Source organism: Eschrichtius robustus, chromosome 6 (assembly GCF_028021215.1).
Source record: "Eschrichtius robustus isolate mEscRob2 chromosome 6, mEscRob2.pri, whole genome shotgun sequence".
Lineage (NCBI taxonomy): Eukaryota > Metazoa > Chordata > Mammalia > Artiodactyla > Eschrichtiidae > Eschrichtius > Eschrichtius robustus.
The window spans coordinates 98,477,389-98,492,885 of NC_090829.1; the positions used below are offsets into that span (position 1 = coordinate 98,477,389).

The window sequence follows — 15,497 nt, forward strand, 5'->3', positions numbered from 1 at the left end:
TATTTATCCTCCAAACACCTTCTTCGATGCCATTTGGACTTTACACATAAATCACACAGAATTGTTTTCTTTTTTCTCCATGCCTTAAGCCAGTAAAATTCATAACTGTTTATTAATGGGACAGTGTTTTCATCTATCTCATGATCTGTGACTTTCTCAGCCAAATCCCACAATGGCTCTTTCCTCAGCCTTCTCACCAAAAGCATCCACTCCTTTCCTTTGCCTCCAGCAAGACTGCATACACAGAACCTCCAGCTCTGAAGGGCGTTCACTGAACATAGACTCTGGACCAACTTCAAGAAAAATGGGAGTGTTCACACTCCCAGTGAGAAGGACCCAGACTCCTAGAGAAATCTGAAGTCATAAAATACACCAGTTCAACTGTTTGTAACACCTCTACCATCATCTCTCAGAATTATAATCTTGTGAACGTTCTGTTTCAGGCATTTGCACTTTTTCTACTTTGAGGACTCAACACTAAATAGGTACTGGTTATAATATTAGAGAACTGAGAACTACTAGGAATTTCTCCTAAGGAAATAATAGGTCATGCGAACAAAGATTAGGTACAAGAATGAAATACCAAAAGACTTGAAGCTATCTAAATGTCCAGCAGCAGAGAACTGCTTAAATAATAGTTGACTCATATTATGCAGTTATCTAAAATTTATGATGTAGATGCATAGGTATTTATATTAAAAAGATGTTTACAAAGTATTAAAGTGACAAAAACAAGTTATAAATTAAAAGAGTATGTAGTATGATACATACACACAGAAAAAAAATGTGGAAGAATACATACCAACAGGTTAATAAAGGTGAGACAATTTTTAAATTTTTGCTCCTCTATATAGTTACTTATTTTTCTACAATGGGCATGCATATTTAATTAAATTTTAAAAGAATTAAGAAAACTGTATATAAGATAAAAACACAATGAATCCTATGAGAGACCTCTATGAATAAAGCACATGAGTTTTAGTATAAATATACAACCCAAAGTAATCTATAACATAGGAATAGAAAAGAGAGAAAGCAGGTAAAGTTCAATCCTTTTTTTCTTTTGTTTTTCAGTGTAGCCTTGGGAAAGCTAAAGAAAGCTTAATCAAAATACACTAGGATCTTGGGGAGAGCTGAGCTAGGGTCGGGGGGCAGCAGGGGAACTAGAAATGTGTCTTGCAAAGTTATTCTGTTTTTTGCAGCTCTGTGCACTGAGAAAGGAGTTGGAAAAACTATGCATGCAGTGGACCCTGGGGCATGCCAAACAAAGGCTGGGAAAACAAGTCGTAATCTAAATCATGCCAGTTACTCTTATCTCCCAGGCCATGGCCACCCCTGGAACCAGGAGTTAACATTTACCACTCCATTTAACAACTGAAGATCAGGTGGAAAGCTAAGGCTTTAGTCTGCATTCCAGAGGAATCAGCCATTTAGTGCATCCATGAGAGAAATAAAGACATCTCTGCTAATGCTTTAACCTAGAAAAGTAAGCAGCACTTCATTAGGTTCTCCTTCCAAACTGGAATTGTGCTTACGTTGCAAAGGTAGCATCATTATCACCACCAGCAGCAGCCCTTTGAAAAACATCTTCACTGGCATCTAGAAGTTGTTACAGCAACTATTATCGCCTGCCAGGAAGAAGGCACTGATCATCACAGAAGACACATATCACACATCATCATCGCCATAGTTATCATGAATTATTATGGTATCAAGTGGCACCAATGGTATGGTAATCTAGAGGTGTTTTTCAAAATCAAAGGCTTGTTTTTAATCTACATAAGATGGCAGAAAGAATAAAAATAAGGCCCAGTGAAAATATAAATCTAGTCAATTAGGAAGCTTAGGTCTCTGAATTTGACCTCGTAGCAAGGTCTTTCACAGAACCTCCACCCTTACCCCCAAGAACACAAAAGCAGATGCCTGGATACAGAAGCAGAAACAAAATAAGAAGAGTGCAGAGCTCTTCAAAACATTACAGCCCATAATACTTAGTATAATGTATTAGTGACAATTACTATAACTATTAGACTTAGTAACTATTAGACTTAGTAAAATTATTTCCAGTTTTCTTACAATTAAAAACTCAGGAGTACATCAGAGACGATCTCTCTGCATTTGATTACAGTTTAACTGCCTTCTTTTGGGATAGTGATACCCTTCTGTCTTTATCAGCTAATCCTTCCATAGATTCTACATTTGGTGGTCATTATTTTTCTTTCAACTTTATTAACTTGTGATTTGCATCCCACTTTCTTTCTAAAGAACCTAGGGTAACAAAAAACAATTTTTTTGAAGACATTTAAAGGGAATAGAAGAAAATAGATATTTTCAGGCCATGCTGATATCCCACTAGTAGACACTGCGTCATTCCATATTGGTGGTTTATAAGCCCTGCTAGACCAGTACCCAAGCTGTGCCAATTGGTAAATGTTGCCTGCAGTTCTCATTTTCAGGTGCCAGAGTTTAACAGGTCATGATATCAGAAATGCAAACTAAGCTTAATGTTTTTGGAAAGCCAAAACCAAAATGCAAATATGATGAGCAGAAAGGGATCACAGTTTAAAATAGCACGATCCAAAGCGAGTTTCTTGGAACTCTAGTTACTTGGAACTGAATAGAGGTGAGGTGTCAAATATAGTTGATAAACATATTAATAAAGTGAAATAGATTTGTTCATTCCAGGACTTTCCAGAAGATTTAACACGATAATGATCATTGTGACTATCCCAAAAGAGAATATTTGAACAAGGAGCCCTTTTCTATTTCTTTGAGCATCTCTCAGCAAGAGTGCTCTGCAAAATGGTTTTGAGCAACCTACCCACGCTCAAGTCCATACCACGGAATAAGCAGAGTTTGGAATGTCTTTCTTTCTTCCTTTCTTCCCCTCCTCTTTTTAAAAACTGTGTGAGTTTTACCTCAGGTAAAGCATTTCTGGTTATGTTAAAAATCTGTCCAACCACTTTAGTAGCAGAGGTGATGTTCTCAGGAGTTAATTTACTGGCATCAGATGTTAAAATCCTGGTTTCATCAGAAATATTTTGAGACTGCATTGAGATGTTGACAATCTGTTTTTAAAAAAGCCCTAACTTTATACAACTGTGTCTAAACACTGCAAGCAACTGCAGATGAATAAGCTGGAATTGAGCTGATCTTCAATCTCCTGAACGTCACATCCACTCCATTTTTCATGTTTGCTTCTTTCCTTGAACAAAGGACAAAGTACATGCAGGCCAGTGGCTTTCCCAGTCCTTACTACGTGCCAGGATTAATTAACTATGAGAGGCTGTCTTAGCTAGATCAGTGCTCCTCAAGGTGTAATCCATGGACCAATGTTGGTTCACTGATTGTTACAGGGTCCATAGGGCGATAAGAACAGAAACTGAGAGAAAGTGGTCAGAAACTGATATAACAATTCTATGCTGTTGAATCTAATAATTTTTAAAAATGGATTTGCATTTTATATATCTTTTTTCATTTCATTTTCCTAGTAATTCATTTTTACAGTATTTTACAAAATTACGGTCTGCAATGGGTTGGAAATTTTTAAAGCTGGCTTTTCAGCACAGAGAGTTTGGGAAGCACTGACCTAGGCAACTTCTCCAGGTACCAATGAGCCTCGGGGCTCTGGGTCATGAAGCTAAAGGATGTTAACCCACATTGTCTTTAGTCATGTGTCAATGTGTGTGTGTCTGTGTGGCTTATTTTTCATTAGATGACAGCATCATTTCAAAGATCAAACCAAGGTCATAGGCTATTCACCCCGGGGGAAGAGTCAGAAACCATGTCCAATCAGTAGATAGAAACAATGCTCTCATTTGATAGCCAGGTCTCTGCTATGTGTTAGGCACTTTGCTAGATGTATTATAGATGTTATCACATTTAATACACAAAACAACATTGCAAGTTGAGCACCCTGACCCCTATTTAAAGGCTTGGAGAGGTTATGGAGCTCACCAAAAGTTCAGACAGCTTACAAATGACAGAGCTGAGAGTCAAAAACTGGCTTGTCAGACTCCAGAATGTGAAGCCTTTCCCCCAGTCTGTGTAGCTGGTACAGCCTATATCATTGGCAGCCGCCTCCACACTCCACCCTCATCCCCACCCGCACACAACTGTGATTAGGGAGCCAGTGTGGACTTTAAAATCAAGACCAGCTCCATCACTAGTTGGCTGTGGTTCACTGGGCAAAATACTACACTCTCAGAGACAGTTTCCTCATCTATAGAATGGGTACATCAATACCTACCTATACAGTTGTTTTTAAAATTAAAATAACATACGTAAAATGTTTGGCACAGTACTTAGCATGCAGTAATTGCTCAATAACTAGTAAGTGTGATTAGCTAGAATTATTTATAATATGAAAATAAAAATCTAACGCACTGAGGTTATATAAGGACTAAATGAGATAATATATGTAACATGCCTGGTGCCCAGAAGGAACACATAAAGATAAATTTCTTCTTCCTCCCCTTGCTTGGCCCCAGGAATTAACAATTCCATGCATTTGCATTTGAGTATATCCTTAGTCAAAATAATTTAATTGGCCTGAAAAAATATTAAGTCAGTTATATTTTCCACTTCACCTGCTCATGGATACAGCCCTGAGACCAGCATCAGGTTCTGAACTTTCCTGTTTCAAAAGGTCTTTGGTCATAGTTTGTTTCTCTTTATTCTGATCCAGTAGACCATCGAAATACCTTTGTTTTGGTCTCAAATGTCAGGGATCTATTTTCAGTCAAAACTTCAGTGGTCAAAAATATGAGGCCATTTAAAACATGCTATTGTTTATCATTTGCTGAACTCTGCCAAACCAACATATCCAACTGTCCCTTTCCCCAAACGGATATCAACTTTAAAAAATAAGAATGGTTTTAGTTACTAGTCTTTGTTATTTCTAATTTGAGAGTTTTAAAAGCATTGATTTGGCACCAAGTAGCTGAAGAACAGAGAATCTGCACAGAGTCTGAACTTTTTCCCGTTGCCCATCTCGTGGAACATATGGCATACCTGCTTTTCCAGGGTTTCCAGATTTTCATTACGATTTCCCATTGTCACATTTTGTAATTCTATCTCTCCATGTTTATTAAGACTGCACAGCCAGGTTGCCACTGGATTGTCCACTTTAATAAAAAGAAGATGGGGGGGAGAGGGATAAATTATGAGTATGGGATTAACAGATACACACTACCATATATAAAATAGATAAACAACAAGGGTTTACTGTATAGCATAGGGAACTATATTCAATATCTTGTAATAATGAATAATGGAAAAGAATCAAAAAAAAGAATACATGTATATATATCTGAATCACTTTGCTGTACACCTGAAACTAACACAATATTGTAAATCAACTATATTTCAATTTAAAAAAAAAAAGAAGAAGAAATAAAGAGGAACAGAAAAAAACATTTGAAGTTTTCATACCTGAGAACATTCCAAAATAAATGACAGACACCAAATCACAGATTCAGGAATCTCAGAGTCAGAGAACACTAACCAGGATAAATATTTAAAAACAAACAAACAACAACCAAAAAAACCCTACACTTAGGCATATCCTGTTCAAACTGCAGAAAATCAAAGACAAAAAGATCATTTCAAAAGAAGCCAAAAGGGGGGGAAAATACCTATGGAGAAACAACTATAAGAATTATACTGTAATTCTCCTCAGAAATCATGCAAGAAAAAGAGAATACAGTGAAATATTTAGTGTTGAGTGAAAAACAACAAAGAATTCTGTATCCAAGGAATTATCCTTTAAAAGTAAAGGAGAAATAAAGACATTCTCAGACAAAGAAAAATTGAGGGAGTTTGTCACCAGTAGTTTGTCAGCATTTCTGTCTTGCAAGAAATGTTAAAGGAAGTTAATCAGAAAGAAGGGAATGATATAGGTCAGAAACTTAGATCTACATGAGAAGAGCATTAGAGAAGGAATAAATGAAGGTAAAATAAAATCTTTTAGTTTTTTATTCTTAATTGATCTAACAGATAAGTTTGTTCAAAATAATAATAGTAATGATATATGAGGTGATTATAGCTTATGGATAAATGAAATGAATGCCAAAATTGTTATAAGTAAAGAGAAGGAGGAATTGGGAATACTCTGCTATAAGGTACTGGCATCAAACATGAAGCCATATATTGTTACTAGAAAGCAATCGTAAATGTATATTGCAAACTCTAGGATGCTCCTAGGCATTCACCCAAATAAGTGAAAACTTGTGCGCACACAAAAAGCTGCACCTGAACGTTTACAGCAGCTGCATATACAATCACCAAAAACTGGAAGCAAGATGACCTTTAATAGGTGAATGGATTAAAATAAACACAAAACCTGTATATTCAATATATCTATACAATGGGATATTATTCAGCCATAAAAAGAAATGAGCTATGACGCCCCCAAAAGATATAGAGGAATCTTAAATATATTTAGCTAAGTGAAAGGAGCCAGTCTGAAAAGGCTACATACTGTATGATTCCAAATATGTCAGTCTGGAAAAGGCAAAACTATAGAGGGAGTAAAAAGATCAGGGGTTGGGGAAAGGAGGGATGAACAGGTGAAGTGTGGCGGATTTTTAGGGCAGTGAACTATTTTGTGTGGTCCTGTAACAGTGAATATACGTCATTATGTATTTGTCAAAATCCATAGAACTGTACAACACAGTGAACCATAATATAAACTATGTATTTTAATTAATAATAATGTATCAATATTGGCTTGTCCATTGTAACAAAAGCAACATACAAGTGTAAGATATTGATGACAAGGGAAACTATACAGGGGGAAGAGTGATGAGAGAGAGTAAATGGGAACTCTCTGTACTTTCTGCTTAATTTTTCTGTAAACCTAAAACTGCTCCAAAAATAGTCAATTCGTTTTAAAAAAAAATAAGATATGGATCCTGATCTCAATGTGATTACAATCTAGCAAGACAGATTTAATTGTAACTGTTGTGTGACAAACTTCTCTATGTGACCAAGGAAATATGCAAATCTTCTTAAATTATAAAATACTTCAAATACACAAGGTATGGAAAATAATAAAACATCCCCAACTACCCACATCCAGTTTTAATAGATAGTAACTTTCTCTCAGATTTGCTTCAGAGTTTTTTTTCTTAATGAGCAATGAAACTAGACAGAGCTGAAATCCTTTGAATTCCTTTCTATTAATATTCCTTTACCCTGCTACCTAGAGGTAACACTATTTTGAAATTATCTTTCCCATCACATTTTATACTACTGTTATATCTAAGATAATCAGTATGTAGCATTTTTTAAAAATACTGATGACTATTTTAATGGTTACTGTTCTATCTAGGTTTTTTCCCCTCCTTTTGGAGTAAATTTTGGTCATTTACATTTTTTTAAGAAAATTGTCACTTGACCAAAGTTTTATACTAGCTAGGATAAGGTTTTCCATGGTATTTGCTTATGTTTGTCCTCATTAGTTACTGTTTTTTTGAAATCACTGTCTTATTTTTTTAATATATTTTAATAGGTAATATATTCAAAGTTGAAAATAAAATTTGTTCCCATCTCCAAATATACATAAGTAATTTCTATTCATTTTTTCCAATCTTTCTTTTCACAAAATAAGCAAATATGAATCTATAGTCTTATTTTCTCCCTCTCTTTTCTGTAGCTTGCTCTCGCACTTAATGGATGTCAAAAAATCTTTTCACAGCAGTTCACAAGAGAACTTCCACACGTTCTTTTACAGCTGCATTATATTCCATTGTGTGATTGTGCCCTAATTTAACCACTTATTGATGACACTTGTATTGTTTTCAATTGTTGCTTCAAAATAGCATTCTACACGTTTTATTTTGCCATTGTACAAATTCATCTGTAGAATATATTTCCAGAAATGGAATTTCTGAGCCAAAGAATACACATTCGTCTTCTTGACAGTGATTACCATCTTGCCCCACACGGGTTGTACTTTGTAATTTGTAATTTGTACTGATATTTTCACCAGCAACGCAACCATATGCAGGGTCTGGGACAACGTACAATGAAGACCTATCTACCATTTATATAAAAGTAAACGCAAAACTCTAATGCCATGATAAACATACCTTCATAAGGACCTGAAAATCCAAGTCTGAATTTAGCAATCGTGGGTTCCTCGAAGCCCTATGTCAGAAGGCGAGAGGCCCGCAGCCGCCCCTTCTCTCTCCATCTCCGTCTTGTCCCACACTCAGGGGGCCTTGCGCTCACACACGCAGACACCCCAGCCCACACCTCAAGCTCTTTTCACAACACACTGTGAACAGCCACCCCTCGTGGTCAGGGAAGCACAGGCAGCGCGGCTGACCCTCGAGACGACGAGTGGGAAAGGCAGGCACAGTCCAGGGAGGCGGAGCAGGGCTTCTGAGGACCCATGCGTAGGAGGCGCGCAGCGACTAGTTGAGGAGATTCTGGCTCGGGGTGGGCGTGTCCCCTTGGCCTCACAAAGAAGTAGGATTTTGCTTAAAGGGTCGTGACCCTTTTATTTTCGTATATGTTGCTTAATTATGCCTTTTTTTTTTTTTGTCTTAACGAATCTCGCGGGAAATGTATCTATTTAAATTCATCTTTTCAAAAAACTAGCTTTCGGTTTTGTTGATCTCCGCTCTTGTTTCTTTGATTTCCATTCCATTAATTTGTTCTTATTTTTATGACTGCCAGACATACTTCCTTAGAATTTCTCTTTATTTTTTTAACTTCTAAAGTTAGAATGCTTAAATCACTAATTTTCACTCTGTCTGGCTTTTTAATATGCACATAAAGCTGTAAATGTCATTCTAACTATATTTTTAGCTGTGCCACAAGTTGTGATAGAGTGTTTCCCCTGAATTTTTAAATATTTTGTAATTTTCATTTGGTGTCTTCTTCGAATTATTTAAAACAACTTTTTATACATTTATTGGAATTTTCTTGGTTATTTTATGCACTGCCTTCTAATTGCACTGCATTGTATTCACAGAACATAATCTATAGGATTGATTCTTTGGTACTCACTAGGACTTTCTTCTGAAAATAATATATACTCTCTATTTACCGTAGCAATTCGAATTTATAAATCCACTAAGTCCAGTTTGTTAGTTATGTTTTTCAAATTTCTGAATCCTTACTGATCTTCTCTGCTTGACCTATCAGTTTCTTACAGGAAAGCGTTAGACTCAACCACCCCGATTGTAAAGTTGTATATTTATCTGTATAATTCTGCCCTGTTTTGCTTTATATATTCTGAGTCTGTGTTATTTGATGCATACAGGCACTGGATTATTGATTCTTCCCTGTTGAATTATTTCTATCTTTGAGTAATAAAACTCTTATTCCTCATAGTATTTTTTGCCTTAAGTTCTGGTTTTCTGATATTAATCTTGCTAACTCAGCTTTCTTTTGCTTTGGATAGTATTTGCCTGGAATTAGTTTTATCATCATTTGCTTTTCATCTTTTTGTGTCATTAAATGTTCTGTGTTTCTTATAAACAGCAGGAGTTACATTTTGTTTTGCTTTGATGATATCCAATATGACAATATCTTTCCTTAAACGGATGAGTTTAAAGTACTTAAACTTGTTGTGTTTATTATTTCTACTATCTTATTTCATGTTCCCCCCCCCCCTACTTTGATGCCTTCAATGGTATTATTTTCTTTCTTTATTTCATTGTTTTCTAGTACAGTTGTCCCTCAGCATCTGCAGGGAATTGGTTCCAGGACCTCCACAGACACCAAAATCCACGGACACTCCAAGTTCCTTTTATAAAATGATATAGTACGTTTAGCCAGCCCTTCATATCTGCAGATGTGAACCCATGGATATAGAGGGCCAACTGTATTTTAGTGCCACCTTGTTTTTAAATCTCCTGTAACATTAGCCTTTTAAGATGTAGAAAGCAATCTATGACTATTTAAATCTACCAAAAAGTTTGTCAGTTTGTTTGCCCTGATATATTTGTTCCTTGTAGGTTCAATTTATTGATTTCTGAAGTATACGATTTAATCTTTCTTTCAGTTAGGGTCTATGAGTGACAGATTCTCCAAGGTTGACCTGAAAATGCTTTTATTTTGCCCTTGCCCTTGTCAGTTTGATAAGGTATGCAATTCTGGGTTGACAGCACTTTGAGGATATTATCCCACTGTTTTCTAGAATTTGTTGCTGTTAATGAGAAGTTTTTCTTGATCTAATTGTTATTCCTTTTTAAGTTTTCTTTATCTGATGTTCTGCAATTTTACCATCACGTGGATTTATTTTTGTTTTCCCTGCTTGAGACTCAGTCATTCTTCAATACAAGTAAATTATTAGTCTTTATTTCTTCCAATGTTTCCTCTCCCGTATTCTCTCTATTCTTTTCTTCTGGAATTTCTGGTAGACCCTGTTGAAATTTAGCCTTATATATTTCAAGTTTCCTAATCATATTTCAAAGTTAACATCTCTTTATATTGTTATATTACATTATAGGTAATTTCTTCAAGACTTCTATTTCCCTACTTCTCTAATGATTTCTAATCTCCTTTTAAGTCTACCCATTAATTTTTTTTTATTACTATATTTTTCATTCAAGAAATACTATTTGGTTCTTTTTCAAATTCTTTTATCCTTTTAAAAAAGTACAAACTTTTTCTTTTATTGTGATTTTTCCTCCTGTATTTTAAACTTTTAAATCATTTTTTAAATACTTTATATTCTCTTTCAGATTGTTCTGTTATATCCAGTTCAGGAAAAGTTAATCCTATTGGCTGCATTTAATGTCTCTCCAACATTGTGGTTCATTTGTAATTTTGGGCTGTACACTCACCTTTATCTTACTTACTGCTCTTCCATGAGACTTTTATGGATCCTATTTGTGAAAATATTTCTACAGGGAAATTTTGCAGCACTTCTGTTATTATCTTAGGGTAACATCAGTAGTAGTCTTAAACTAGTTTCAGGGATCTGTCATTTTTCCCAGACCAGGAATTTGAAATATCTGGGCGAGGATAAAGTTTATTCTTAAATGAGAGGACAATGTCTGGGCGAGGATAAAGTTTATTCTTAAATGAGAGGACAATGTTTATGAAAGTTTATTCCATGGTGGGAAAAAGCTTAAAAACTTAAGTATAAAGTATAGACTTTACTTAAGGTAAAGGTTGTTCAATGTTAACAACCTGGTTACATATTCCAACAAACTGCTTAAATGTTTTAATAAAAATTTCCCCAATGGTCTAGTAATTATAAATATTGAAAAACAAATTCAGGGAGATATGGCAGTTCTTAGAACTGTTCCTGTTTCTATTTTGAGCTAATTAGTTGAAATTTATGATTAAACCTACTGTAGACTTTCAGTTTGATAAGTTGAGTTTCAATCCAAAGGTCCAAACTAGATCAACGGCACCTATTCAAGGTATATTTCAGGGAGTGGAGAAAACTATGCACTAAATTATCAAAAAATACATAAATGAAAAATAGTAGCTAACATTTATTGAGTGCTTACAGTGTACTAGGTATCATCTTAAACCTGTAAACGTATTAACTAATTCTCACAACAGCCCTACAAGATAGCATTTATTATTAATAATAGGAAAACCACGATACAGAAATGTTGAGTAACTTGCTCTAGTTTACTCAGTAAGAACCAGGCAATCTGGCTGCACAGCATTTTTCCCCCTACTCATGTATTTTTCCCCAACTCTCATGTACACACTCTACACCAGATGTTCTTCAGTAACATGTGTTATCAAAAACCTGTGGGTAGGGTTGAATTCAGAATGTCAAGTAAAAATATCTAGTACCTAAAAATCAAGGAAAAATTCACTAAACCAAGGTCCTAGTCTCTTAATTTAAGAAAGTGACTTGTAGGACTTCCCTGGTGGCGCAGTGGTTCGATCCCTGGTCCAGGAAGATCCCACATGCCGCGGAGCAACTAAGCCCGTGCACCACAGCTACTGAAGCCCACGCTCCTAAAGCCCATGCTCCGCATCAAGAGAAGCCACCACAATGAGAAGCCCGCACACCGCAACAACAACAACAAAATCGTCATGAAGGACCTAGGGGCAAGATGGGAAGAAAGACACAGACCTACTAGAGAATGGACTTGAGGACACGGGGAGGGGGAAGGGTAATCTGGGACAAAGTGAGAGAGTGGCATGGACATATATACACTACCAAACGTAAAATAGCTAGCTAGTGGGAAGAAGCCGCATAGCACAGGGAGATCAGCTCGGTGCTTCGTGACCACCTAGAGGGGTGGGATGGGGAGGGTGGGAGGGAGGGAGACACAAGGGGGAAGAGATATGGGGACATACGTATATGTATAACTGATTCACTTTGTTATAAAGCAGAAACTAACACACCATTGTAAAGCAATTATACTCCAATAAAGATGTTAAAATCCAGGGGAAAAAAAAACGCAGTTATTTTCCTGATTCATAAAACAATTGAAATATCAAAAAAAAAAAAAAAAGAGTAGCCCCAGCTCGCCACAACTAGAGAAAGCCCACACAGCAACGAAGGCACAACGCAACCAAAAATTAATGAATTTTAAAAAAAGAGAATCTTTTAAGAAAGTGACTTGTAAAATGGGATCATCAACTTAAACATCACTGATTCTGATGTTAAAATAATTCATGCCCCTCAGCCAATTACAAAACAAAATTTCTTCCTCAAAAAAATCCCTTCCCTTTCATAGGAATTATTTTCTTGATTTAAAGAGTGATTATATGAGGAAGCAAGAAGGGAGACTGGTAAAGTTACAGAACAGAGATTTACAACAACAGGATTAAAACTGAATAAAAAGTACAGCTGCCTAAAACCCAGCTTCCTCCATCTTGAAAACACTTCTCTGGACTTTTTTTAAACCCCAAAATACAACCTGCCCTCCAGGAACAGTCACATGAGTTTGATTTATTATCAAGTTTGCCTCTTGAGGGAGTATGTAATTGAGTAAAATGAAAGCCAAGCATCTGTAACATGGGTATAATAATAACTGCCTCAGAGACAGTTGTCAGGATTAAATGAGAGAAGGTATGTGAAGTTTTTTAGCACAGTACCTGGAATACAGTAAAAAAAAATTAACAGTAAGTTTTATAAAAATGAAACATATAAATAGTATACCTATAGCCACATTAATGTTCACTCTATAGCCAAACAACAGCGACTTCTAATTGAAATTTACTTACAGCAGAATTTAAATTTTTTTGTACTTTTTCTACACAGAGGCCATTACTTTTTCATAGAAATTAAAAGTGAGAGAGATATAACTTGTTTATATAAATATGTTAAACCTAAACCATAGATATATATTCTGTTTATATTGAAAATAAATTTTGAAGGCAGTAAAATTAATTTACCCCAAATTGTATGTGTATGTGTTTATGTATATTTTTCCTGAGTAAGACATTCATAGTTTTCATCGGTTTCTCAGAGGTATCCATGACTCTCCCCTTAAAAAATAAGTTTAAAAACAATTCATCTCTATACGCAGGTAAAGGGACTAAAGTGAGAGCTCTCAAAACTTCCATGAGATGGGACGAGATGGGATGGAAAGGGGCGGAGGAGAATGGCGAGGAAGGGAGTGAAGTGGAGGAGCCAGAATTTACCAACTAAGACAAAGTCTGAATACAGTGCACAAAGCAAAACAGCAACGGCAAAAAATACTGGTCTTTCAGTCTTTCTCTTTAGATGGTACCGATAACCCCCTCCTTTTCCACTGGGTTTACCCAAAAACTGAGGGATGTCCCTTACATAAAAAGCCACTTCAAAAAAAATCAGCTAGAGCAAGGAAACGTTTGTCTTTTCTGAGGAGCTGGTATGCTTTTATTGTTAAACATGGGTTCTTTATTATCTATTATCGTGCGTTTGGGGCCTTAGCCCTCAGGAAACACAGGGATATGTTTTGTATTTATTTTTAGCAACTCCTTCTAGACTTTGATTTTCATTTACTTTCTATCCCCAACCTTGTCCTCTTCCTTACAGTGTTTTTGTACTTTGGTCCTTGTTTTAATGGTTCTATTGTACCTGTGTTCTTTATAAGTCACCACAAATTTCCCTTTAAGAGTAGATGTCTTGTAAAGGAAGAAAAGGAGGGAGGAAGGGAGGAAGGAAGGAGGGAGGGAGGAAAGGAAGGAAGGAAGGAAGGAAGGAAGGAAGGAAGGAAGGAAGGAAGGAAGGATGGAAGGAAAGAAGGAAGGAAGGGAGTTAGTTCTTAAAAGTATACCCTTTAAATAAGGTCTTATACATTTAGCAGCCTTAATAGGGTAAAACCTATAGTTCATAATTTTTTTAAACCTCAAATTATTTTACAAACCTTAAATAAACAAAACCACATTTTCTCCAAGTTTAAATTTTACTGCTTTTACTCTGATAAATTTTTTCTTGCTTGTTCTCTAAATCCTATTAATACAGTATTCTCTAAATATGTTCTTTGGGGAAAAAACCAGATCTGTTCTCAGCTACCACTCCATCAGCAGCCAACGTATTTGACTCCTTTTGTCCTTGACAGTGGATGTTTGCAGGCACGGCTTGTGCTCCTGCTGGCTCCCCCAACCTTCTGTCCTCTGCAGGGGGCAGACCACCTCTCCTGCCCTCTCTTGACTGGCATTATTTACCCTTATTTACTCAGTTTCATTAGAAACTGTCTCTCTGTCTCTTTTTTTTACAAAAGGGAATGCTCAGCACATCCAGTTTTGGATCCCTTTATGGAAAACCCCATGGCACAAAGGAACCAGCATGAGTATTATGGAAAGTCTCTGTTCTGAGTTTCTGGGGCTTTCCTGTAATATCATTGTTTACACACCATTGCCCACCTTCACCTCCCTTTCTCAGGCTCAGCTCTGCCACATAGCAGGTGACTAACAAGTAGTTGTTGACTAACCAGGAAAATTGTTTTCTAAATGATCTTAATTTTTAACTAGCTTTCTACTCCTGAAAAGTGGGAACTTTGTGTGCAAAACATAAGATCTTTTTTTTACCATCCTAATGAAAACATTCCTAAACTTTCTTCTTGAAATGAAATTTCATTCTGCATATGTTTAATAATGTGTGTGTGTGTGTGTGTCCATAACTATTTTCCTTCCTTGGATTTAGCTAAACAAGCCCAAACATGTGCTATTAATGATTTAAATTATTACTCGGCTATTCATTCAGTCAGGTGTTAAAAGAGCATGAACAGGCCAATTCAACTGTTGTTCGTCACCCTGCACACTTACACACACACACACGCATGTACACGCATGTATTCATGTATATACAACCATATGCTAGCCATCAATTGACCCTTGTCTTTTATATTTCATAAATGGCGGGCAGTCTCAGCCTAGACATGGCACTTTCCAGTACTGGTATATCAGGTGGCAGGGACAGAGGCTCAATACCTTCTCTTGCTCTGAATTAAACACAGCAGGATGACATTACCTCTCTGGATCCTGATTACACTCTTCCAGATGCCCAGTCCCCAAATGATGGCGGTCACAATGGCCACCAGCACCTTGAGGTTACACGCACGGCAGGAAGCCAT

General features: G+C 36.3%; 1 protein-coding gene across 1 annotated transcript in view; it reads right to left on the minus strand.

The window, feature by feature from the left end:
* ADGRG7 (adhesion G protein-coupled receptor G7) overlaps positions 1-15,497 on the minus strand; it is an 87,729-nt gene extending 72,232 nt beyond the window's left edge. Inside the window, 4 exon segments of the mRNA XM_068545678.1 lie at positions 1,536-1,609; positions 2,919-3,068; positions 5,014-5,126; positions 15,395-15,497. Coding sequence (XP_068401779.1) covers positions 1,536-1,609; positions 2,919-3,068; positions 5,014-5,126; positions 15,395-15,497 — 440 coding nt within the window.